This window comes from Delphinapterus leucas, chromosome 19 (genome assembly GCF_059928025.1).
Source record: "Delphinapterus leucas isolate spDelLeu-1000000601 "Yukka" chromosome 19, BTC_Dleu_Yukka2, whole genome shotgun sequence".
Lineage (NCBI taxonomy): Eukaryota > Metazoa > Chordata > Mammalia > Artiodactyla > Monodontidae > Delphinapterus > Delphinapterus leucas.
In genome coordinates, this window is record NC_143147.1 from 48,312,228 (window position 1) to 48,338,297 (window position 26,070).

The window sequence follows — 26,070 nt, forward strand, 5'->3', positions numbered from 1 at the left end:
TCTAGATCCTAGAAAATTAGCGTTTGCTGCGGAACCATCCTGGGATTCCAACTGTAGCTGCTAGTCTTCCATCAAATCAGAGGTTTGGGCAGTGGTGGAAAGTCTCATTCCTTCCCGCAGATCCTCCAATTTCTGTGGAGGTAATGCACATCCTCCAATCAAATTTGCAAGGTTTAGGTGGAAAGTTTATAACTATTTCTGCTTCATATTCTCCACGACTGTGTTCATTTCTGCTCTCTCCCAAACAACTAAAAATTAGTCTACAGGCATACCTTGTTTTATTGTGCTTCGCTTTATTGCACTTCTCAGATACTGCATGGGTTTTGTTTTGTTTTTTAACATCTTTATTGGAGTATAATTGCTTTACAATGGTGTGTTAGTTTCTGCTGTATAACAAAGTAAATCAGTTATACATATACATATGTTCCCATCTCTTCCCTCTTGCGTCTCCCTCCCTCCCACCCTCCCTATCCCACCCCTCTAGGTGGTCACAAACCACCGAGCTGATCTCCCTGTGCTATGCGGCTGCTTCCCACTAGCTATCTATTTTACGTTTAGTAGTGTATATATGTCCATGCCACTCTCTCACTTTGTCACAGCTTACCCCTCCCCCTCCCCATATCCTCAAGTCTATGCTCTAGTAGGTCTGTGTCTTTATTCCTGTCTCACCCCTAGGTTTTTTACAAATGGCAATTTTGTGGCGACCCTACACTGTGCAAGTCTATTGGGACCATTTTTCCAACAGCATTATTATTATTTTTTTTAATATTTATTTGGTTGCTCCGGGTCTTAGTTGTGGCACACGGAATCTTTAGTTGTGGCATGCAAACTCTTAGTTGCAGCATGTGGGATCTAGTTCCCTGACCAGGGATCGAATCTGGGCCCCCTGCATTGGGAGTGCAGAGTCTTAGCCACTGGACCACGAGGGAAGTCCCCCAACAGCATTATTTTTAAATTAAGGTATGTACATTGTTTTTTTACACATACTGCTTTTGCACACTTAATAGACTATAGTAAATATCTTTTTTTTTTTTTTTTTTAATTTGGCCACGCCACAAGGCATGTAGGATCTTAGTTTCCTGACCAGGGATTGAACTTGCGGCCCCTGCGTTGGAAGCGCGGAGTCTTAACCACTGGACTGCCAGGAAGTCCCTAAATATAACTTTTTCTATGCACAGGGGAAACCAAAATATTGGCATGACTCACTTTATCGAGATATTCACTTTATTGTGGTGGTCTGCAATGGAACCTGCAGTATCTCTGAGGTAGGTATGCCTGTATTCAATTTTTTTTTTAATAAATTTATTTTTGGCTTCGTTGGGTCTTCATTCATTGCTGTGTGCGGGCTTTCTCTAGTTGCGTGAGCAGGGGCCTACTCTTTGTTGCAGTGCGCGGGCTTCTTATTGCAGTGGCTTCTCTTGCTGTGGAGCACCGGCTCTAGTCGTGTGGGCTTCAGTAGTTGTGGCTCGCGGGCTCACTAGTTGTGGCACATGGATTCTAGAGCGCAGGATCAGTAGTTGGGGCGCATGGGCTTAGTTGCTTCGAGGCATGTGGGATCTTCCCGGGTCAGGGCTTGAACCACTGTCCCCTGCATTGGCAGGTGGATTCTTAACCACTGCGCCACCAGGGAAGCCCCAAAGCCATGTCTTAATTCTCTTCGTCAGGATGGTGATAGGCTGCCTCTCTGCATCCAGAGCTCAGGCTGGGCACCAAAGCCGAGACGTACTTTGCTTTCAAACAAGAAGGTATGTTTCACACACACAGCTAAGCTCAGGAACTTATGGCTTAGGAGCACCTGTGAGAGGAAACAGTTCAGGCCTCCTACCCGCACTGCACTGCCCAGGGTCGGCTGACAGCGCAGGGGTAATTCAGACATGGAGCTTACTCAGCAGGCTGTGGCCTTTTGGGCCACTAGGCACCAGCATCCACCCTGCCCCCCAGCCTGGTTCCCAAAAGCTTCTGGCTCAGAGGGAAGATGAAGCAGAAATGCAGGGAGACGACTCAAATCCCAGTTGGGAGGAGAGTTGGCTTTAGGGAAGTATGCCACCTCCCAGCAATCCTTAAATTGAGTCTGATGGTTGACAAAGGTTAACAATGGATGTCACTATAGAATTACCGCAAAATGACTTTGCCATTTAATTCCAAAGCCCCTTCATCCAGGGCTCTCCCTGCTTGTTACCTGGAAGCTTGCTGGGAGCAGAGGCTCATCTGCTCATCCTCTAACCCTGCATAGCACACAGTCTGCAACAGCCCAGCAGGACAAGCACAGCCTATGGAGTCGGGACTGCTTGGCTAGCTCACGTGATTTTGGCAAGATTCTTGCCCCTTCTGTGCTTCTCCTCTCTCATCTGTCAACTGGGACTAAAATGGTGCTTTTGTTAAAGGGTTGATGAGGGTTACTTTCATTATTCTATATAAGACGCTTATTACAAGCCTGGCAGCTGGTAATACATAAAATCAACACTGTATGTCTAATTATTGATTAATCCTGTTCCCATTCCTCCAGTTAACCCAAGGTTAAGAGGCTAGCCTGAAGTCATCCAGCAAACGAGGAGGGTAAGAGTTAGGTGCCCAAGTGTCTTGAGGCTCTGCCATTCCCAGGTTTCTGGATGTTCTGCCCCTCAAAGGCTAAGTGATGCCATTTCAGAAACTCCCTGAACTGTACTGACACGTCATTAGTTCAACAAATACTTACTGAGGGTCTCCTGTATGTCAGGCACTGCTCTAAGCTGGGGAAAGACAGTCAAGGTCACCAAATTTGGGAGCTTTCATTATAGTTGGGAAAACTGGCAATAAATAAGCAACAAATATACCTTTAGACAGTGTTGTGAAGGAAATGCATGGCACAGCACAAATATGTACAGCATGGATCCTTGTTTTGTATTACTAAGATACCGACAGCATCTGTCTAGGACAAATGTGAGGAAAGCTTGGGTTTTGGTATGACAGAACTGGGTTTGAATTCGAGCTCCATGTGACCTTGGTCTGATAAATTAATCTTTCTGCTCCTCATTCCTATATATTCCCCTATACGGAACTCTGTTAAGGTTGCTGTGGGAATTAAGATATAATACACATAAAATCTTCTCAGTGTTTACTGTTTTTTCACATCAGACAGGTCAAGCTGGAATCCTTGATGAGGCCAGGTGGAACTGTAGCCTTGTACTGTATGTACTTTTTCAGTGTTTGTTGAGGAGGTGGGTATATGGGAACAGGGAATTACCTGGAGGGCTGCTGGAAAAAAAATTCTTAGGAGAAGCAGTTCTTCCTTACCATTTGATAATGAACCGATACCATTCTTTCCTCTAAGTATACCTTCAATGGAGGAATATTTAACGCAGTCTAGTCAAGAATTACAAGTTACCCTCTATAACCCAGTAACCTCCAAATTTGGGTACAGAAAGAAAATATTAGAACTCCTATTTATATTTATTTTTCATATAATTGCTTTTTAATTATCTATTTTTGTGTCTTGTTACACAATATATGGGTACAGTAGTACAGGTATATAATTTATCAACACATGGGGGTACGCATGATCAAAAATTCCTTACTGCAGGGGTGTGCAATTAGAAATGGTGAAAGGCCACATGGAGGCTAAGGTAGGAAAATGAAGGTCTGCCCTCATTTTACTTGCCCAACATAAACTAAGAAAGTGCATTTTTTCATAAAGTAGCCTGCAGGCATCTCGCTGCACTAATAAACAGCAGGGTGAAGGGAAGGACCCAGTTTCTTAATCTCAAGTCAGTGTTCTATCCTCTACAAGTCTCTAGGGGGGGAAAAGTGGAAGCAGAAATTAAATACACGCTGCAAACTAAGTAAAAATCCAACCTTTGGATAAGCCATTATATAGACGAGATCATTAGGCTGCAAAATATGCACAAGACAGAGGACAATCTCCAGCAGCTTCAGATCTCTCTGGACAGGAAACCTCCACATAGTCATTTTTCACTACCTCATTTGTAGAAAACTTTCATTCATTTCCCATTGTACTACGTAGAGCTAATTTTTAAGACAGATGTGTCCTTCCTCTCCCCAACTCACACATCTATCACCACACGCACCAGCTTCTTTCAAACAACTCATTTCACCTCCAAGGAGGTGACACCGTCTGGAACCAAAAATGAAGCGGCAAAATGTTGAAAATAAAAATAAAGTGGACTTTATTTAGAAGATAAAGGTGGTGGTATCAGTTTTGGTTAATAAAGTTGGGCTCAAGTGTTTTAACAGGTCTTTACTGCCATCACAGACTGGCATGCCAAGGGCATTCTGAATGCCAATTACAGACTGAAGTTGTTTCAAAATCCAAGATGCTGTCAAAATCTGATGATGGAGCTTGGATTTGGATTTTTTTCTTAAAGTTGGACTGACACATTTCTTATATATGAGTGACTAGATTACTTGGTTCTGAAAATGAAAACACTACACTGAGCAGTTCCCCTCCTCCACAAGTCCGTAAGGCAATGTTGCAGTTGCCTCTGACAGCCAAAATCTCAACATTTCAACAGGGGAGCTAAGAGGAACTGGGAAAATGAAAAGCAAAATTAATAAATGTAATTGTAATTGATATAGGCAGCTGCCACTTGTGGCAAACCAAAGCCTAGTCCGATGCCTATTTTCTTCACATTTGCACTGACATCTTACCAGACGGTAACTACATTCTTCAAGGAATGTGCCAAGACTAGAGTGGGGAAGGCCCAGACAGTGAGTGGGCAGAATGCATTTTGCATCCATTTGCCTTAGGTGGTACAATTAAGGACAAATACCTAGTGGGAAGACCCACTAGCCAAAGGTAACTAGAAAAGAGGGTAATAAATGCATAACCAGTGCAGAGTAACTGCGAGGCACCAAGACCACAGTCCAACCAGCCCATTTTCCTCCTCTCCATCACTGAGTGGATCTGGGAGAAAGCATTAATAACAGCACTTGTCAACTGCTTCCCTGGAACAAAACATGACAAAACACACGGGTTTTGTTTTCATTATGGTTCTCGGTGTACTTTATTCTCCTGCTGTCTAGCTAAGCAGCCCACACAGGACAGAAATGGGTAGCACTGAGGAATGATCAGATTTTTTTTTCTCCCCAATATTCCTGCCCCCTCCCTAAGCCCTGACCAACCCTTATCAGGAATGGTTAGTATATCACCCTTTCCCTCAAGAACAACTAAAATTTAAACAAGGCATTATAGGGCCAGGTCTCTTCAGAGGGCTCAGGAGCTGGTGTGAGCTCTTTATTCACAATGGAGTGTCTTTCCTTCAAACACCTGGATTTTTTTTTTGTACACTGGTTCATAGATCGGCACTTGACTTTGAACCTGGCACCAAAAGGCACAATATCTGATACCCTGTACAAGAGCTATTAGAGATGCTGCCGTATGGATGGGCAAAACTGAGCCAATCCCGCTTATGAATGGAAGGCTTGAACAGGGAGTTGGCAAAGAGAAACATGTAAGCCCATATTTTTTGCTAGAGTGGAAATGAAAGTGGGAAATTAAGGTCTTTTTAATCCTCCAAATACCTGGAAGCAATTTAAAAATCTTTCTTGGTGCTTTTGAAAGCAGCATATTCAAAATGCCAGCAAAAACTAGTAACTGCAGAACCAAAAGGGGATCAAAGCTTACCAACATCCCTCCTTATTGCTGAAAAAGTCTAAAACCAAAATTCAGGGTGCCCTGTTTCCTTGTAAAAGGGAAAATAATTAAGTCTGATTTATCATCATAGCACATCACACTTTAAAAAAAATATTACAGCGTGTGACCAGGGGAATGTTTTGACACCATTTTATTAATCTTCAACTTCAGTGGAAAAATATAACCTTTTTCAAGTGCCATTTTCATCACAAGAGTTCTAGCATATATATATATATGTGTATATATATATACACACATATATATTCCTTTGTTTTGATTACTTGGTTTTGAAGTGCAGCAAGAGACCAATACCGCATTATAATCAATCAAATAAAAGAGAACAGAAGGCCAAGCAGTTTCCAAATGGTTATTTTATCAGATTGTTTAAACATTAAATTTATCCTTGTTTGCAATCCAAAATAGTTACCTGAAATTTGCTGTTTGTGTTTACTTTTATGGTATGTTTGTTTTCTAAACTCTTTGGCACAATTTTCTGGGGGCGTTCAGACTGCCAAGATACATGTCAGGAGAGAACTTTTCTTTTGTGCTGCCAATTATGAGCATTTAAATTTTGGTTTGTTGGGTTGTGGCTTTCTTTTGTTTTCGAAGTCTGCATTCTTTATTTGTAACTGTATTTTTATTTTTTCTATATCCTCTAACTCCAGAGTTCCCCCCCCACCCCACTTCTACATTCACAGTTGAACCATATTATTAGGAAAGGCGCCTTGATGAAAAGATCAGGGTGGGAGCTCTGACCATTCGTCAGTGTTTTCCCTAGAATTAAAAAAAAAAAAAAAAAAAAGAAAAGAAAAAACCCAAAAAACAAAACCCAAGAGCGTCTTTCCTTTTTTTTCGTCTTATATCTCTTGTGCTGCATCAGTAGACAGAACTTCAGTTAGTTTCATGAAATGCAACATCCTAACCTCTTTTTTTCTGGGAAAAAGAAACTGCAATGACTTGAAGTTGAGAATGTGGATACCGCCTCACTCACACACACTCATTCTCAGACTGTAAAGAATCCCTCACCCTCCTTTCAGCCAGCACGCATACAGTACCAGTACCATGTGGCAAAGGTACACCAAAGGTGGGCTTGAGACCCAGGCTCCATCTTTCTCATCAGTAGCAAAGGCCAGGATGCCTTTTACAACAAAGCACCACAGCTGAACCCAGTCCCTCCTCCTCTCCCTCAAACTAGTCATTCCACTCGGCACCGGCCAAAAGACAGAAAAGCTAGTTCTAGCCTCTCCTGGGAAGAGAGAGCTTTCTTTTTTTTTTTTTTTAAGTAAATCCACCATTTTTCTCTTTTCCAAGATGGCCGACATTATGGTTTTCTACGAAGTCAGTGATTACTTAGCTCACTAACAGCGCTGCTGTTGATGGCTGCAGCTGCTGCTGTGGCAGGATTTTCAATGTGGTGTGTTTTCAAGCCTCACTCACTCATCCTCTCATTCCCAAACATTCAGCATCCGTGCACACTCCTCACTTCCGGGTTTTTCAAAAGATTGGAGATTTCCAGTGGGGGTCTCAGGTTATCATCCCAATGGTAACAGATCTAAAAACAGATTGGAAAAAAGGTCAATTTTTGAAATCCCATATAGCCAGTAGAGCCAAACACCTCTCTGATTCCTACAATTAAGTGCTTATAGACCTGAATGGAATTTGTCAACTTTTCAAGGACTGATTATTTTTATTATTTTCCTATGTGCCATCTACCTGCTCTCATTAGCACTTACGAAGGGTAGGAAACTGAAAAGATAAAACTCAAAATAGCCAATTTTACTGAGATCTGTGGTGTAAGATAACTCACTGAGTGAGAGGAAAATAAATTAAAACTACATTTCAAAGCAGAGGTCAGACAACTCCGACTTTGGATATCTTCTGTAAAAGAAAGCAATGTCTCAAAGCACTGCAGTAAAGAAATAAAAGAACATGAGGAAAGAAATAAAGAGTAGAAAGAGAATTTTGGGAAAATGCCATTATCGATGACTTTATTAAGGTCCAAAATGATTTGGGGACTTCAGTGAATTCTAGTTATGTAATTTCTGTTCTTTATCACCATGAGGAACCAAAAATGTGGCTCAAGGAAAGATTGGCTGCCTGACCCTTCCACTAGTACAAGGCTGAGGAACAAAGGCCTGGCTCAGAAGCACTATATGGGAAAGAGTACAAAACAAAACACCTAAAGAAAGCCCTTGTCAGAACAGTCTAAAGAAAATGTACCTCCTCCCCAAGAAAGAAGAAGAAAGAGGGCAGTGGAGACAAGCTCTTACCAAGCTTGGTTCTTCAGTTTCCTCAGTTCTTTTGTTGCCCATGTAGCAAGGGTTTTTGCTTTGTTAGTCTTCGATCTCCGTCCTTCAGTTAACAGTTCATGGATCATTGGCCTAGCTTCTACTAATTTCAGTACATCCTTCCCAAATGCTGTACACAAGTCCCTGTGCAAAGTAAACACACCTGAAAATGGGCTCCTGGCCCTACAACAAGATCATGTTTAGAACCTTCCGAACCAGTGCTAAGCTAGCTATAGGTTTCTTGGTATTTACCTACTTTTTAAAGCTGGAAGAAATTTTAAAGATAAGTAAGTCGAACACCTGCCCTCAACAGATTAAAAAAATGAGGTCTAAAAAAGTAGAATAACTTACCCAAGGTTCCACAGCTAATTCATGGTAAAATGAGAACTAGACTCCAGGTCTTTGAGCTGCTCAAAACCAATGTTCTTTCTTCTAATGATACCTCAGAAACCCTCAGTAGAGGAGGCTAAACAGAGGCAATTTGTTGACCAACATCAGAATATGGGATGGACATAGATCTGATGCTGCTTCTATACCTCTGAGAGCTCACTTCATAAGACTTTGGTGGGGAGAAATTAGAAATCTGGAGGGTCTGAAATGAGATTAGAGCTAAATTCTGGAATGAATTATTATCTGAGAACTCAAAACAGGACATGATGGGTTCTATTAAAGAAAGAAATCCCCTCTGTACCAAAAAGGTGGGTAATTGCCATCCAGGCTACTCTCAATATTCTTTACTACACGTCTTCTCATTTTCCGTGACACATTCTATTCAGCTATCAGAAGCAGGGTATAACCTACCCGATCAGTCCAGCAGCACAAGCTACTACTCCGTCTGTATGATCCTCATCTCCAGCAATGTGGTCAATGAAAGACAGAATAAATTCTACTCTGGGTTGTACCAGCATCACATCCGCTATAAAAGAAAGAGGTCTGATGAGGTTGTCCCACATTTGGCAGGACTATACCCTGTTTCAAAATTCCCAAATACTCTACTCCCATCAGGCAGGTTTTGGGCTGGAGAACTAGTTGCATACAGTTATACCAAATTGTTCTTCCTCAGATTAAGATGTCATTCTTCAAGTCAACAGAAGAGGCAGATACTCCTATTCTTATAAGCAGATATATATATCTGTAGAAGCACAAATGGAACCTTTCCTCTAAGCCTGTAATATCAAAGGAGTGAAGTACAAATATTTCCCCAATCAATAACAAAAACATCAGTTGATAGAGGAAATCTAATCCCCCCAATCCTTCAATTCAGATGCATGGTGGGGGTTAGGGAACTCCCACTCAGTGTTGGTACATATGCAACCAGCAGCAACAGCCCTGCTGGATCCCATCCCTTGCAATGCTCAAGAAATGTGAAGCAAGGTAGCTGAAGAAGCAGGGATCAGAAATAATAGTCTATATCTTCCCTCAAAGCTACTCCCTTCATTAGAGCACTGTTCCTCCTTCTCTTCTTTTAAGCAATAGGTGTTAGTTTACAAGTAAACTACACAATGAACACACAGCCCATTTGGCTAAGTGCACACTGGACTAAGTCAACTGGGTTGTATACTCAACGGTGTACGTTCTCCTGGTCTCCCTTCAATCCCTGGACAATTCCAGTATAGGCTTCCAAGCAGCCTTCCCTTAGCTCATTCAGATAATCCACCATGTCATAGTCTGACTGTAAGAGAAAAAGAACAGAATCTCCATCATATCGATGGCCTTTAGTTGTATATTTGTCAAAAGTCCTGCTCCTCCAGTCAGGGCTGGACTTAAAGATAGCTTTAAACTTACCTTGTCCACCTGGGCTTGGGAGGCCTGCTGAAGAGTATTCAATACAACCTCTAGATATTTTTTAAACTCTCCACCAATAGCAAGGGCAATATCACCAAACACTGACAGAATCTGTGGCTTCACAGACCTGTGGACATTTTCATTCTGACAAGGAGAAAAAAAAAAAAATTAGTTCTGTCCAAAGATTCAAAAAGCTTTTTAAAATAACCAACTACTGATATGTTTGGTATAGACCTTAAGGGACATACACAAAAATTAGCAATGCTTACCTCTAGATAGAGAGATTATATATTTACTTTTCCTTTGTACTTTACTGGTCCCCACCTGCCCCACTCAAGTTCCATGCATTGACCATGTGTTCCTTTAATTAACTTCACATCCTTAGGTTAGAATCATCTTGTGAAAATGAACAATTCCCTTCATAAGCCCACAGCCAACATTCTGGGACATATACATTCCCTGTCACGGATCTTGATGTTTAACCATCTTTCTAACCAATGGTAAATTAGATTGTGTGTATAGACACTCACCCCCAAGTTCTCCAGTAAGAGCTGCATCACCTCATCACAGAAAGGTAAGATGTTGGATTGCAGGGCACGGCATAAGTCTCCCACTAAGCCCACAGCCGCCAAACAAACCTGCCAAGAATCAAGAAAATGACCTCTAGAACAGAAAAGGCTGCCTGCAGGGGTAAGGCATGATTTTTTACCTAGCTACTGGTCCTTTATCACTTGAACCTAGAGTCAAAGAAGAAAAGACCCTTCCTCTCTCAGATTAGTTCATTTTTAAACAACCAATATGGCAGGAAGAGAACTAGGATTATCTAATCTATCATTAAGAAAGGACAGAAAAGACAATATTCACCAGGGATGGTGGTGGCAGAGGCAGATGGTTTACTGAAAACAAAACAAAACCCCTTCTTAGGGTGCTACTCTGATGTGTCTAATATCCTGTCCTTCACTGACTATTTCTAGTTCAGACACTCAGGGCAACAAAGTAGCTCAACCCTTGGGGTGATACACAGGGAAATACTACCTGGGCTACAGGATCCAGACTTTTGTACTACAATGACTACCAAGTATAAATGAGAATATAAATGTATTATTGTGAAAAGCACAGCTTACCTGGTACTCAGCATAATTTTTCAATCCAATGCCCAGGAAGGGTTTAAAGGCCTCCATGTACTTTAAGAATTCACCACCCAACACTGTAAAGAAACAAACTATTAGCACCACAGGATATCACAGAAGTGAACAAAAATAACCATCCTAGCTCTCCCAAAATGTATGCACTCCAGTCAAAAGTTAGGTAGAATGTGAGTTAATTACAGATTCTATCACAAAGACTTAGGGCTGCCTTGGACAAGCCAAATTCATAACTGCTAAAAGGGCCTAACTCTTATACCCTGGAGATAATGCCAAATCTCCACAGAGTGGGATTTCACTCTGGCTGAAACTACCAAGTGGTATGGCCCTCAAGGAATGCCAAGGTTAATTATGAATTGCCTGAGCTAGCGATATTGCCTCTTGTCCACCTCTTCATTGATTATAACATGTCCTCTTTGGAAGCCAGCTATTTTTTTGGCCTCGCCAGGCAGCTTGTGGGATCTCAGTTCCAACCAGGGATTGAACCTGAGACCACCAGGGAACTCCTGGAAACCAGCTTGGTCTCTAGCCAATTCCATCAAGGACTTACTTAATAAGCCAGTCAAGAAAAGCTGTCTGGGTTTCATATCCAAATCAGCCACTCCAGGAACCAAAATCAACTTCTGTGCCCTGCCAGGGTAATCACATGTTGCCAGACCAGTTGCACATAGGCTCCTTATGCTAGAAATGGGTCTGCCTTAATAATACACCTTACAGGGCTTCCCTGGTGGCGCAGTGGTTGGGAATCTGCCTGCCAGTGCGGGGGACATGGGTTTGGGCCCTGGTCCGGGAGGATCCCGCATGCCGTGGAGTGGCTGGGCCCGTGAGCCACAGCTGCTGGGCCTACGCGCCTCACTGCAGAGCCCGTGCTCTGCAGCAGGAGAGGCCATTGTAGTGGGAAGCCCACGCCGCAGCGAGGACTGGCCCCCGCTTGCCGCAGCTGGGGAGGGGCCCACGTGCATCAATGAAGACCCAACGCAGCCAATAAAATAAATAAATAAATAAATAATTCTTAAAAAAAAAAAAAATACACCTTACAGACCACCACTGAAGAAGCATTCCAGTTTTCTGAAGTGCTCTTTAATGTGCTTTTAATGGCCTTTCAAGGAGCCTTAAGTCAGATATGGCTTCCCCAAAGCAATTCTGCATAGTTAGACATGTAACACCCAGAAAATCAATTAATTCCTAGAACTCGATGTTTCATTCCATTCCATACCAGGCACCATATTGCGTCAACCTGAATCCAAAGCATTACAACCCAAACCAGAAGGCACCAAGTGCCAGGAAAGAAAATAGAAACCTTTACTTCCTCCATGCTTTACAGGAGCCAAACCTCAATAAAGCAAGTAGACTTTAGGGGAAAGAAGAACCTGATGAATTTGAGGTAGGTAACAGTTCCCTCCACCCCCAGAAAGGTTGCCAATCTGAGTTGCAAATTGGCTCCCCATTCACTTCAAGGAGGGTAGCAAGGCAGTTATACACAAATTTACACTTATGTTCAATCCAGCTCTGAACTGACTCAATACCCCAATAAGTGAGAAGACGGGACTATGCTTTTTTGCAGTCAAAAATTCTTCATGGCCATTGATACTCTTGCATTCTAAAGACATTCCCTGCCCAATTTTGGCTCACTGACCTTCCACCAGTGTGCTAACTGCCATTAGGGCATCCTCTTGCACTCCCCCAGACCCAGCTGTGCTTTGGAACATCCTTAACAGGGAAGCCATGACCACATCAGAGATCTGCAAAGCATCTTGATGTTGCACTTTCCGGAGAACATTCTGTGAAATGAATAAGAGTTCAGAATCTGTTGATTCCAAACCCTTCAATCAGAACACCATACTTTTTTTTTTTTTTAAATCAATTAAGTCCCTAGGATTCTTTTTTTTTGGGGGGGGGGAGGCTTTTTATGGTCAGAAGTTTTGACAGTGCAAATCATCTACAATGAAACATACATTTAAATATCTCATCTATTTCCCAATTCAGAATACAAGATGATCTTCCACAGTGCAAAAAGTCATCTCTTCTGTGTTTTATTTAAGTCTGACAAATCCTTGTCAGCAGCCTCCATAATCTAGTTGTACTGGAATGGCAGTTAAATTATTTCAGCTTTGAATAAGGACATGTCATATTAGAGTTCTTACTCATAAAACAAAAGAGCAACCCTTTCTATAGCCTAACCCATTTACAGATGATGGTCAAGAAACTGTCTTGATAAACTGAAACCCATCTGACTTTTCCCAATTCAATATTCCCCAAACCTCCCTCCCTACCCTTTAATTTGTTTCAACTAATGTTACTGGATCAGGAAAGACCTCTTAACAGTCATGTTTTAAAAAATTAAGTTTGGAGTAAAAACGAGAACGGAGTCATAGGTAAGATGACCTAGTCAGCATCACTCAATTCTAAAACCTAGTACCCACCTAAGCACTAGACAAGTTCCAAGGTTTTCCTGTTCTTGGATAAAAAAGGGAATAGCTCCTCAGCCACGCCATGACTCCAGTCACGAGCAAGGAGTTAACAGTTTAATTTTCCCAGTCTCTCCTCAGAAAAAGTCTACTGTGAACACCAAATACTATAAATTATAATAAAGTTTCCAAGAGCAATTGTTTCAAAAGATGATGGTAAAAACACAAGGCTGTATTTTTAGCTCAGTGAACCATAGCTGGGAACCAAATCTGACTGGGCTACACTTGGACAACCCAATGAAAACCAGACTAAAAGTTACTAATACAAAATAGCTGCACAGCTGGGAGGACCATCACAAATGGAGTAGTTTCCTTCCCTACACTGTACAAAAGACAAACCGCATTTTTATGGACAGACAAGAAGGGAAAATGGGAAATTACTCTCCTAATCAATCAGACTAAGGCCTTTTGAGAAGAGCTTCTGACCACCATCATCTATAACATCATCTTCAGAGTTCTGTGTGTACATGAACTTGTCATCCTGAGATATGATTCTCTTCCCTGGAGCTATTAAGTGATAAGGCACCATCATACCTGAAGAGTTGCGCAGAGTAAAGACTGAAGGTCATTGAACTGGATCCTATCCGATGTGCTCTGGATATGCGACTACAAGAAAAAGAAGATCACGTTCTGAATAAACACCTTCTGAAAGGGCTTTAAACTCCCTCAATGCTTCCATTTTTGCTGGGTTTGCCAGGACCACTAAATAATCTTTACTGGTGCTAATGCAGGAAAGTAAATAAGCTTATATACGTACATGGTGTTACACATGTATGAATAAACTGTAGCAAGCAATACAATTTTAAGTTGCAACAATTTTTGTATAAGCCTTATATCTTTCTGAAAACATATATGCTTAAGCGCTGAAAAAAAGAGAACAGTCTTGAAACTAGAGCTCTGTGTTAAGTACCACACCCTTCCCACCAGGAACCAGGAACGCCCTCAGTCTCACCTCCATCTGGAGCACCTGCTGTAGTCGTTCCATGATGACTAGAGTCGTTTTCTGAACTGCAGGGTAACAATCCTTGGCACTGTTTTTCACAATTTCCATTAGAGATTCATACGCAGAACTCCTCAGGTTGTTCTGGTGTCCATCAGGTCTGTAAGGAACAGACAGCAAAAATCGTAAAGCCTTAACGGAGAAAGGACAGAGAAGTCATTGTAATATAGAAACTCTCTCACTGAAAATAACCCAGAAACCGATATGGTTGCAGACTTGATCTGAGTTTGGCAAACACAATACAGCCTGGAACCAAATTTTCAATCTCTGAGCCAATGACTACGTTCAATATGGTTTCCAGACCTGTTTAAACTTTAGAATGGCCCTTTGGGAAATGGGCTAAAATTGTAGGAAAAATAGTTAAAAATGCTGAAGAACCCATGTGGATAATTGAAGAGGTTGCACAAGTAGCTATGAAAAAGACAACTTGGGAATTCCCTGGCAGTCCAGCGGTTAGGACTCCGCACTCTCACTGCCAAGGACCTGGGGTTCAACCCCTGGTCGGGGAACTAAGATCCCACAAGCCACGCGGTGCGGTCAGAGAAAAAAAAAAAAAAAAAAAGGATATATCAATTGTCTTCATTCATCTGCGAGATGAAGAAATGAACTAGTTAAGCATGAAGAATTGATATCCAGCCCTCTTCCTAATGGTTTCTTTCGAGCATGGCTTTAGGTATAGCTTACACAAAATCACAATAATTAAAGGTTGTCCCCAACTTATAACCCCTTCAAACTACATTTCCAAAACTACATTTCATTTATAAAACAACTGTATTTAATGCCAAGTTCCTCACCCAATATCATAAATTGTGTTTAGTAATCTGGTATGGCAACTAAATTCATAATGAGAGCTACTATTTCTCTTATACCATAATCAAATACTCCTATTAACTGTAGACACTGCGAAGGCACCTCTCTAGGTCAATTACTCTCTACCTGTAGAGAAATGAGACTATTTTCTGACCTTAGTTATAAACTGTACAATTCTAAGGTAGTCGAAAGTCTACATTTCTTTCCTCACTCTTATTTAAACAATCTAGAACAGGATTCTTTTAATTTCTCCTATTGCAATGTTTCTATGATTAGGTTAAACAGTCCCTACACAAGAGGCAAAAGGAGTTGGATGCAAAGACACCACTCATTTCACTCATTTCTGTGTAGTATCAGTTACCTGTCTGTGGTCTCCAAGAGCTTCTGAACTATGAGTTCAAAAGAAGAAGATAAGCAATAGGTAGCTGGTTCTTCCTGATCATCAGCTACATCTGCAGCTTCATAAGCAGCTTCAGCCAGACTGGAGAAAGCCTTAAACCCAGACAGAGTGAACATTAATTAAACTTCAAAAGAATCCCACTCCAGGATTACCTCATTTTCCCTTAAGACACCTTGGGCAGAGTTCCTTTCCAACTGATCTAAGAATAAACCAATGGCAGTGAATCCTCAATTCTTCCTATCCAGGTCATCTCAAGACAACTTAATATGTACAGCTACCCTTAAAATTAAATAAATGTATGTATGTACGTATGTTTCTTTATATTTTGTTTCTGCTGCCTAATAATCTACACACAACTCTCTAAACAGCAGAGTATCTTCACCTACCACGAATGCCTGCCACTTCATTTCTTCTCTTTCCATCCACAGAAAGCCTCTTTATCCCACTCCTTCCTCATTTTACCTTCCTCCCCCAAACCCCAAAGGTCCCTAACAAACTACATTCAGCCTATACTGACTCAACACTGAGCTGCCTACCTTCCTTCCCTCATACCCCCTTCTCAGCAATGGTTACTTTTCATGGCCAGCAACTCTCTACCTTAATCAAAATTTCTTGTCCCCAAGCAACTGAAGAAAAAAAACCAAGTCCAGATAGTTTTCCCGCTGGCTTAACATGACTCTTCTAAATGGCTCGGGAACCAGTCACCATGAGACAACAGCTCCCACTGGGTCATGCAGCTCACATCTCCCCCACATTTTAATTGAAGAAATTAGAAAGGAGATGCTATTCAGAAAAAGCCTTCTAGTGAGGTAGACCCATTTCTCTCCCACACCTCCTACTTCCTTGCCAATAGCTTGGCCAACCTCCTTATCTCACCAGGAAGAAAATCCCTCACCCAGCACACATTTGAAGCCACTCTGGGTTCAGCACTGAGGCCCTCAATCAGACACTGCAGCAGGGGAGTCAAGTAGACATCATTGATGGCAGCTTCGGGAAGCAGTTCACAGATTCTGCCCACAGTCCATGCGGTTGTGTCTCGAACAACTACACTAGGGTCTTTCATTAATTCTATTAAGGTGGGCATAGCCTGAAAATACAACAGTTATTGGCAAAGCAAAACAAAGATTAAAGTTCATGCTGACTGATACCTCAGAAGAGGAAATACTGATTTCTGGAATTTAACTCAAAGTATCAAGATGGTTTTGTCATTTTATAAGACATGCTTATCAAATATCCAACAATATAATAAAAGTAACTGGAAAAGTGAAAAAGTCCTCCTCTCTTCACCAAATCCCAATACACAGTTTTATTAAGAGTTTGGTATGAATACTTTCAGCAATCTTTACTGAATTACTCAGGCAGAGATCCCAGGATGCAGCTGTGATGGTATTTAGCTATTCCTGAACGGTTGAGGTCTATATACACTAAGCTCAATTAAAATGTACTCTTGGGCTTCCCTGGTGGTGCAGTGGTTGAGAATCCGCCTTCCAATGTAGGGGACACGGGTTCGATCCCTGGTCTGGGAAGATCCCACATGTCGCGGAGCAACTAAGCCCGTGCGCCACAACTACTGAAGCCTGCGTGCCTAGATCCCATGCACCACAACAGGAGAAGCCACAGCAATGAGAAGCCCGCGCACCACAACGAAGAGCAGCCCCTGCTCACCACAACTAGAGAAAGCCCACGCGTAGCAACTAAGACCCAATGCAGCCAAAAATAAATTTATTAAAAAAATATATGGAGAATTGTTTATGATATAGCATTTAGTGAAAAAACACATTTTAAAACTATTTGTACAGTAAGATCTCCATCCTGTTGCACATACATGCACACTGTTATCACTGGGCAATGGGATTAAAGGTACCTTTTTCTTTTTGGCCTTTTCTGCATTTTTCAAGTCATATGATTTTTGTAATAAAAAAAGAAATATATTTTATGCCTCACTGACAGCAAATAGCTATCCACAAGTAATCTTTGTGGATAACTATTTACAGCTTTGTTTTTAAAATAAAGGCAAGGGCTTCCCTGGTGGCGCAGTGGTTGGGAGTCCGCCTGCCGATGCAGGGGACACGGGTTCATGCCCCGGTCCGAGAAGATCCCACGTGCCGCGGAGCAGCTGGGCCCGTGAGCCATGGCCGCTGAGCCTGCGTGTCCGGAGCCTGTGCTCCGCAACGGGAGAGGCCACAACAGTGAGAGGCCGGCGTACCGCAAAAAAATAAAAAAAAATAAAGGCAAATCTTCAAGCAAAAAGTTTAAATAAACAATAAATATCCCACTTTCCACTCACAAACTCCCTCAGCTTCACCTGTATAACTAGTGGTTTGAGCTGATTGGGCTCTGGTCCTTCCAAGATACAGCCGAAAGCCATCACTGCTGCATCCCGGTACCGCCAATCAGGGTTCTTGATGTGTTCCTTGATGAAGGGGAGGACGTGCGGGACAATGTCATCTTCACAGCAGGTGGCCAGGAGCATGAGGCACACCCCAGCTGCTTTGCAGGGGTTCCAGTCGTCGTCATCATCATTTTCATCCTAGTGAAAGAATGTGGCACTAATTAAGTTTTTGTTCAAAGAATCACTTTAACTCAAAAGGTCCTCTGACTACTCTCAAATATCATTACAACTTAAGCTTTGGGGAAGTAAATAAAATATAAAACCTTCATATCTTTATCCCTTCCACAAAGATTCATCACAGCACAGCCTTTGTTAAACAAGATGTAGATAGAGGGAAGATACTTCTTAGAACTATACAATGAGATGAACAAACTCCAACTACATGCAATAAGGATGAATCTTGAACACATAAAGTAAAAAGCAGGACAAAAGAATATATGCTACTTGATTCTAGTTATATAAAGTTCAAAATCTATGCAGTTAAAAGTGAGGGAGGAGTTAATGACCAGGAAGAAGACACTGGGGGGATGGGGGTGGGGAGTGTGGTTCTGGTGTGCTAGTAATTATTATTTCAATAAAAAGTTAAAAAAGATTCCATTCAGATCTCCCTTGAAACTAGAATTCAAGGTATATCCTTCTTATTGTGGCCGTTCACACCAGAGTAATTTAAGGCAGGCTGCTTATGCAACTTCAGAAAATTATATACCTAAAGAATGATTTGTTCCCAAAATGAGAAAAGCACAACAAAAATATACAAAAGTGAAAATACTAAGGTCAAAGATAGAAAAACAACAGCTGTAAAACTAAAAGATGAGATGAAAATTTAAGGGAACACCCAGTCCATTTCAAACTAAGTGTATCTCTATTTATCTTTCAAGATCGCTCTATTAAGAGGCATGTACTTCCCTAAAAACAAATTACATTCCTGTGTACGAAGAAATTTTGCAGTGCTCAAAGTTACAGCGTTGTTTCTTCAAAGCGCTGCCAGCTCTTTGATAATATTTCACATGCACCAGGGGAGATGAGGTGACAGAAAGAATCTTTCCAAACACCATACCAAGAAAAACTGTGATGCATGAAGCCAAAAGGGAACAATGGCAACCAAGATACACTTCTTGTAAGATAATTTCTCTACTTACTCATTAAACCCACATCCCTCATGAAGTCTTGCTACAGTTATTTTGTCAGGCTGATCAAAAACTATTCAGAGCCTAGAGGATCTTACAGATCCAGCTCAGCTCTTCCCGAGGCATCTATAACAGAACATCAACTAGTTCAAGAGTTGCTGAGTTCCTTCGTGGCAACTGTTCCACAGCAAACCAACCGTTAACAAGGCTTCACAGCTCACCTGGCTAGGTTTGGAAGGTAACTCACCTGTTTAGTTAGTGTCTGTGTGAGGATTGGAACCAGGTACTGTAGTGCTCCCTTGGCATAAAACTTGCTGGTGTGCTCAGGGGGCCGTCCTTGTTCTGCTGCCTGAGGAGAAACATAAAGCAAATTCTGGACAGCAGCAAACAAGCTATGATACTAAAGGCATACAGTGAGAGCTGCCCACAGGTCCGTACAGAAATACATGGAGCACATGGTAACATGCAGTGTGTGTGGTCTTTGGAGGCGCTCATTTTTGGGCTACTTCAATGAGATTCTTTTAGGCCATACATATAATCTACCTTAAAGGACCAAGGCAACCTTAAGAATTATATTCTTTTTTCACTAAGTGACCTCTGGATGAAGAGATGTATGAAGCTTACATAAAGATGCCAAAGATTGTGCTTTTTGTAGGACATAAAGACAATCAAGGTTGGAAACAAAGCTTGAATTTGAATTTGCGAGTGCAGAATTAACCCCTTTCTCCGTATTTAATTCCTTCACCAGAGTTAGTAAGCTATCAATTATACATCCCATGCTTGCATTAGGCCTTCCAAAAGAAAATAATTCAGCATCAGATGTCACCTGGTTAAAATGTGAATTCCTGCTGCCCCCTTGTGTTCACAGTACTAGTATTTTCAACAAATCCTGACTGGTAAAAACAGGAGATGCTTCATTCCTGATCTGTCTCCCTCATGAGGGCCTTTGGCTAGCAGAAAACCCCAAATCTCTACAAATGGAGATACCCTCTAAGCCCGGTCATAATAAAGCTCTCCCAGAGGAAAAATAATATCCACAAAAGAGGTAAGTCCCAAAGCCCAGTCAGAATGACAGCTCTCCCACCACGTGGACTCTCCCAGGCTCACCTCTGAAGCTTCAATGGCCAAGTCCATTTCCTCATCACAGACATTGGACCAGAATTCTATCCCTTGTAGGGCCACCTCATCAATGTCACTTTTCATTGCTTCAATTGTGATCTTAAGAGAGAAAACACAACACCCCAGGCCCCAAATAAGTGCTGGTTCAAGTTCGACCCCTCCTATAACCACAGATACTCAAGTTTCAAAAATGTAGATTTATGAAAGCTAGGTCTGAAATGAAAGGTAGGAAAAAGAAAGAGATTTTTAAAATATACTCTTCTTATTAGTACAAAGGTAGCACAAGTTTTCTTGGCACACTGCTGATGAACTTAAATCTAATACACAGACTCAGGGAATTTCCTTGATTTCACAACATTAAATAATTACAGAACTGACGAAACATCAACTAAGAATAATGGACTTTTGCAATCAGCTCTATGCTCAACTACATAAAATAAAAATACTTACTGCAAAAAGAGCAGGACCCATATATGTCTCCATGTACTGATAATATAAGGACATTATCTTCACCAGATTCTGTAAGGCAGCCACTCGTACCTTTTGCAAACATCAGATTAAACAGTTTACTATTTAGTTTAATAACAATGCAATCTGACAAAGGGAAATAACCACTTCACTCAAATGGGTTAATAATCTATAGTGTCAATTGAAGTGTATTTCCTTTCCTTCTTTTTTACTTTAAAGGTATCTGTGGAACCCCTGGCAGGACTAAACTCACTAACGCCCTCAGACTGGATGTTACTTCCACCGGCTTCAAGGGTCAAGGTTTAGGTTACTGCAATAGGAAAGCTGTTTCAATGGCTACAATGGAAAACAGTCACTTGAACAACCTACAGCAATTAAATAGCAAGGCTGGGCTTCCCTGGTGGCGCAGTGGTTGAGAGTCCGCCTGCTGATGCAGGGGACGTGGGTTCGTGCCCCAGTCTGGGAAGATCCCACATGCCGCGGAGCGGCTGGGCCCGTGAGCCATGGCTGCTGAGCCTGCACGTCTGGAGCCTGTGCCCCGCAGCGGGAGAGGCCGCAACAGTAAGAGGCCCGCGTAGCGAAAAAAAAAAAAAAAAAAATAGCAAGGCTGATCAAAAACCATTTCTCCCTTAAATCTTTTTTAAGAACGTGACAACTTCCATCATGTTAGCTTTCCAAGGACTATTCTTCCCTCTTCTCCAATTCAGTGAAGAAAAATTCTTATTTAATAACAGTATTAGTCAAACCTATTTCTGAAGTCACCAGATTCCAACATTTCAAACTACTATGCTAGAGTTAGCATTTCCTAGGAAAGACAGAAGACAAATTTTTCACATGACCTCTCACTTACCCTTGTATCTGGACACTGTGTGGCTTCACAGACCACCTGCATAATAAAGTGCCTTTCGGACTGCAAAAGAATAAAAATAAAGAAAATGAGAAGAGTATAAACCACATATATGAAGATTACTAGACTATCCCTTCAAAGAAAACTCCCACTCCCTCAGGGACCCACACAACCCTGGACCAATCAAGCAGGTTTTCCCGACACAGTAATGGGACTATGAAGGCTCTACAGAGTTTGCCCCCAGTGTCTACTATATGACCTGCCCTCTAAGGAGGTCCTGAATCTTTTAATCTCCCAAATGACCTTCACTAACAAGACTTGAGGAAGGAAGCATACAGGAAAATGTAGGTCACAGGATTGAAATAAAGATGGCTAAAACAAAACAAAAAACCCCCCTACAATTAGGAAAACCCCCTTCCTTGTATTTAAAATTTAAGAGAGGGACTTCCCTGGTGGTCCAGTGGCTAAGACTCTGCACTCCCAATGCAGGGGGCCCGGCTTCAATCCCTGGTCAGGGAACTAGATCACGCATGCCGCAAGTAATATCCCACATGCCGCAACTAAGACCCGATGCAACCAAATAAATAAATAAATATTTTTTAAAAATTAAAAATAAAAAAAAATAAAATTTAAGGGAATTCAAACAAACCCAGATCAAATGTGGTAAGATACAGGAGAAGACTAATGAACTACATTTTCCAAGCAATTAGAATTGCAGTTTGCTTTCGTTTCTTAGACCTCCCTACTTTGTCCACTCTAAGGCCAAGAAAAGGCAAAAAGCCCAACTAAAGCGTCAACAAACGTGCAAAAATGCTTTCAGGCTCTATCACCCAGCAATCGACTTCTGGGTATATATCCAAAAGAACTGAAAACCACTTCTCAAAGATATATTTGTACACCCATGTACACAGCAACACTATTAACAACAGTCACAAGGTGGAAGGAAGCAAAACAAATGCCCATCAACAAACGAATATAATGGAATTATTATTCAGCCTTAAAAAGAGAATTCTGACACATGCTATAACATGCATGAACCCAAGACATTATGCTAAGTGAAATAAGCCAGTCACAAAAAGACAATTCAAATACTGTATGATTCTACTAACATAAACTGTCTAGAGTAAACAAACTCATAGAATCAGAAAGTATAAAGGTGGTTGCCAGGGATTGTAAAGGGGAAAATGGGGAGTTAATATAATTTCAGTTTTGCAAGATGAAAAAGTTCTGGAGATTGGTTGCAAAACAATGTGCATATACTTAACACTACTGAGTTTTACACTTAAAAATGGTTAAGATGGCAAACTTCATTTTATTGTACATTTTAACACAACTAAAAATAAATAATAGAGGGAAATACTTTCAGGCAAAATAAACTTTATTAATTTTCAAAAGCACTTTCCTAAGGAAGTATGAAACAGCCCAATTTGCATAATATTTTTTAAAAAAATCCCAAAGCATACTCACACTTTGGACTGCAAAAGGGAAAACCTAAACCTAGAAACATTTTAGATCACATTATTCCCAAAAGCCTGATGAGAAATGGCAAACACCTACTCCATGGCCGTTTCACACAACACAAATCTTAACTAGATGGGAAATAAATGCTTCTAAACAAGATGGTACCTTCTAAGTCATAACCTTAAAACAAAACAAAACAAAACTTTCATTTAACTCTCACGCCTCACCCTCTGAACCTACACCTTTTAATCAAGAGACACTTACCTCTTTGTCAAAGTTTGCTTTGGTGAACTCCAGTGAGTTCAGGAGTGCATTAGTAGCCGCTAGCTTCACATTATTACTAGGCTCTTCTTTCCTCATCCCCTGGATTATGGCAGTCAGAATCTCATTGGATTTATCCTGTAGCTGCTCTGGGTCCTGAAACAGCAGAGAAGTGCAGTGAATATAATAACTGAGCTCATGACTAATCAGCAGTCCTTTCAACTGTAAAAGCCGTTTGAGAGAGTAGCATGAGACTTTCCTGATCTTTTCCCACACATTTCCATTTAGGGACAAACCACCTGCAAAATATCCCAGGGTCTGGTAGTCCAAAATTGAACTGAAACAAGTTAAACTCATCAACTTCATCTCTGCTTCTTAGCATAATGACTCTGGGCATGAAGTAATGCTGGCTTTTTTTTTCCCCTTCTGTGCAAATGGAGATGGCAGTCTGGTGTTTTTTTCCAGGCCATCTGTACCAACTGAAGTAAAGCTTCAGAACATCTGAGGACCAAGGATCAACACCTGGGCACATCTATGGAGTCTAAGTCCAGGTCAAGTGCTGTGGACTTCTTTGCTTCATCAAATCTGTATATCAAAACAGACACCAAGAGTAGTAACCTCAGCAGCAACAACAGTCCTAGGAGGGCTGCATTTAACATACTGTGTTGTGGCTCCAGTGGTTAAACCACTACAGCAAAAGCTGGCAAACTGTTTCTGTAAAATAGTAACTGAAAAAGTAACACAGCACCCTTGGTACATTGAGGATCTTCAGAAAGCGATCAGATCAAGGAGAGGAGAGAATATCTATGCCCCTCCATACAGGGATTTCCATCTTGAGTTTGTAAACCTTAAGTCTCTTTCCTTTAGGGCATGCTTAGCAATATGAGGATAAATTAACTATCTAAATACAGAAGTCTAAAATAACAAATAAAGCAGCCCTACTTTCAAAACACTCTGCAATAGCTTGGTTTTCTTCATGATGATAAAGAATAATTCTAATACCATGCATGTTACAACTAGAGGGAATCAGAGGTATATAAGTTAGATACAGCACTTACTATATCTTGGCAAATGTAACCAATAGCTTCCAATGTCGACTCTTTCATGTGCTCTGTGCTGTTGGGGTTTGTGACATTGGCCACCAGCTGAGGAATGAGTTCTGGCCATTGGTTCACTGGGATCTCTGCACAAGCAATACCAGCCACACACTGCGAGGCAGAACTAGGCCGGTAAGTTTCTGTGCCCAAAGTCTGCAAAACCTGTACACAGGTACACACACAAAAAGACAAAAGATATCAATTTTAATACTACTTGAATATATTTTGCCTACCAGCATACCTCTTACATCAGTCTCTGAATTTTCTATAATACAGAAAAGTAGGAAAAGGCATATACAGTATAGGCCACCTGTTGGGAAAACAGCCAGCCTCAATACCAACAGCAGCACAATCAACACTGCCCCAGAGGCTAGAAATGAAACCAATTATCTCCTACTTCCAAATGGAATCTCCAAAGCCAGATACCTCACCTCAGTGTTCAACACAAGGTGAGAAAGTAGCAAAGGCATAGGTACAGATAAAGAATGAAGCCACAACTGACCCTGGGTTAATCATTACCATGATCAGCTAATTCTGTCAATGAACTCACTAAGAATCACCAGTCCACTCAAAAGGCAAACAGTTAACTGTTCCTGGCATGACCGCAGGACAAAGAGTAGCTGCCAGATATTCAGGCCAGCTCTGCTGACTAGGTCAGGTCACTTAGTATCCTGCTTTGTAGCTAATAATAATGAAATCCCCATCCTTCCCCCTTATACGGTATATCATCAGCCCTGCCCACTCCCAACAGCTCTACCCAATAACAGTTCTGATTGATTCTAAATGAAGGTTTTGCTCCCTAGGGCTACCAGAGCTAGACTGGACTTTAAGAAAGACTGTTATGGGGAAGGGGGCAGGGAGCAGGGATGAGATGAATTGTCCAAAAGGGCAGGGGTTGAACAGGTATTAATCCAAGTCTGACTAAGAAATCCAGGGTGCCTTTATACTGTATTGCACCATCTCCTAGTACATACGTGAATCCCATTCTATCTTTAGCTTTTCTCTTTTAAATTGCTTCTAGAAGACCATTAATTAATATTACTTGAGGTGATTTAGAGACTACAAATGTCTAAATCCTGAGTACTGAAAGTTATTTTTTTAAAACTAGGGGTGACCCTAATGATAACAGTCAATTATCAGAAATAAGAGGAGTAAGAAATTAGCTCTCAACTGTGTCCAGACCCACATTTTAAAAAATAACCACCAGCACTGAAAAAGTATTACCAGATGTGCTATGAAAGGGAAAAAAGCCCAAGATAACTATTTTTTTCATGCATGAAAGCTCAATAATGTCTATACAAATTCTTACTCAAAAATTTTAAATTTGGTGTTAAGATTGATGTGCCCCCCTCCAAAGTCAACTACAGTTCCAATCATGTCTTCTCTCATTTACTATTGTGTAATTTGAGGAAAACGAGAAATTGAATGAATACAGTTAAGTACCAAGATTTCCAGTGATTATGGGACTTCCCTGGTGGTCCAGTGGTTAAGACTCCACCCTTCCACTGCAGGGGCATGGGTTCAATCCCTGGGTGGGGAACTAAGATGCCACATGCCACAGCGAGGCCAAAATACAAAAACAAACAAACAACAACAAAAGATTTCCAGTGATTAATGGAATAAACTTCATTTATATCAAATTACTGAGAGGAGAATTAAAATGTTATTATATAAGGAAACCCAATGTGGACAGAAATAGCTCTACATATTCCAAAGAAGATTCAAAATAAGTTGGCTTTTGTAACCTAGTTTCCCGTCATGAGTTCCTCCATG

The 26,070-nt window shown here is 41.2% G+C and overlaps 2 protein-coding genes across 2 annotated transcripts in view; one reads left to right on the forward strand and one right to left on the reverse strand.

The window, feature by feature from the left end:
- LOC115803025 (uncharacterized) overlaps positions 1-6,443 on the forward strand; it is a 16,395-nt gene extending 9,952 nt beyond the window's left edge. The window contains exons 2-4 of the mRNA XM_089901175.1: positions 1,179-1,265; positions 1,665-1,745; positions 2,148-6,443. Of these exons, the coding sequence (XP_089757301.1) occupies positions 1,179-1,265; positions 1,665-1,745; positions 2,148-2,390 (411 nt within the window). The 3' untranslated portion in view covers positions 2,391-6,443. The remainder of the gene's footprint in view (positions 1-1,178; positions 1,266-1,664; positions 1,746-2,147) is intronic.
- The window catches only part of KPNB1 (karyopherin subunit beta 1), a 25,660-nt gene continuing 3,729 nt past the window's right edge, over positions 4,140-26,070 (reverse strand). The window contains exons 4-22 of the mRNA XM_022558142.3: positions 24,259-24,459; positions 23,204-23,356; positions 21,482-21,541; positions 20,614-20,703; positions 20,152-20,262; positions 19,292-19,393; positions 17,831-18,055; positions 16,421-16,612; positions 15,487-15,617; positions 14,268-14,415; positions 13,850-13,921; positions 12,484-12,628; positions 10,827-10,909; positions 10,233-10,340; positions 9,703-9,846; positions 9,484-9,589; positions 8,719-8,833; positions 7,900-8,061; positions 4,140-7,181 (exon numbers count right to left, since the gene is read on the reverse strand). Coding sequence (XP_022413850.1) covers position 7,181; positions 7,900-8,061; positions 8,719-8,833; positions 9,484-9,589; positions 9,703-9,846; positions 10,233-10,340; positions 10,827-10,909; positions 12,484-12,628; positions 13,850-13,921; positions 14,268-14,415; positions 15,487-15,617; positions 16,421-16,612; positions 17,831-18,055; positions 19,292-19,393; positions 20,152-20,262; positions 20,614-20,703; positions 21,482-21,541; positions 23,204-23,356; positions 24,259-24,459 — 2,349 coding nt within the window. The 3' untranslated portion in view covers positions 4,140-7,180. The remainder of the gene's footprint in view (positions 7,182-7,899; positions 8,062-8,718; positions 8,834-9,483; positions 9,590-9,702; positions 9,847-10,232; positions 10,341-10,826; positions 10,910-12,483; positions 12,629-13,849; positions 13,922-14,267; positions 14,416-15,486; positions 15,618-16,420; positions 16,613-17,830; positions 18,056-19,291; positions 19,394-20,151; positions 20,263-20,613; positions 20,704-21,481; positions 21,542-23,203; positions 23,357-24,258; positions 24,460-26,070) is intronic.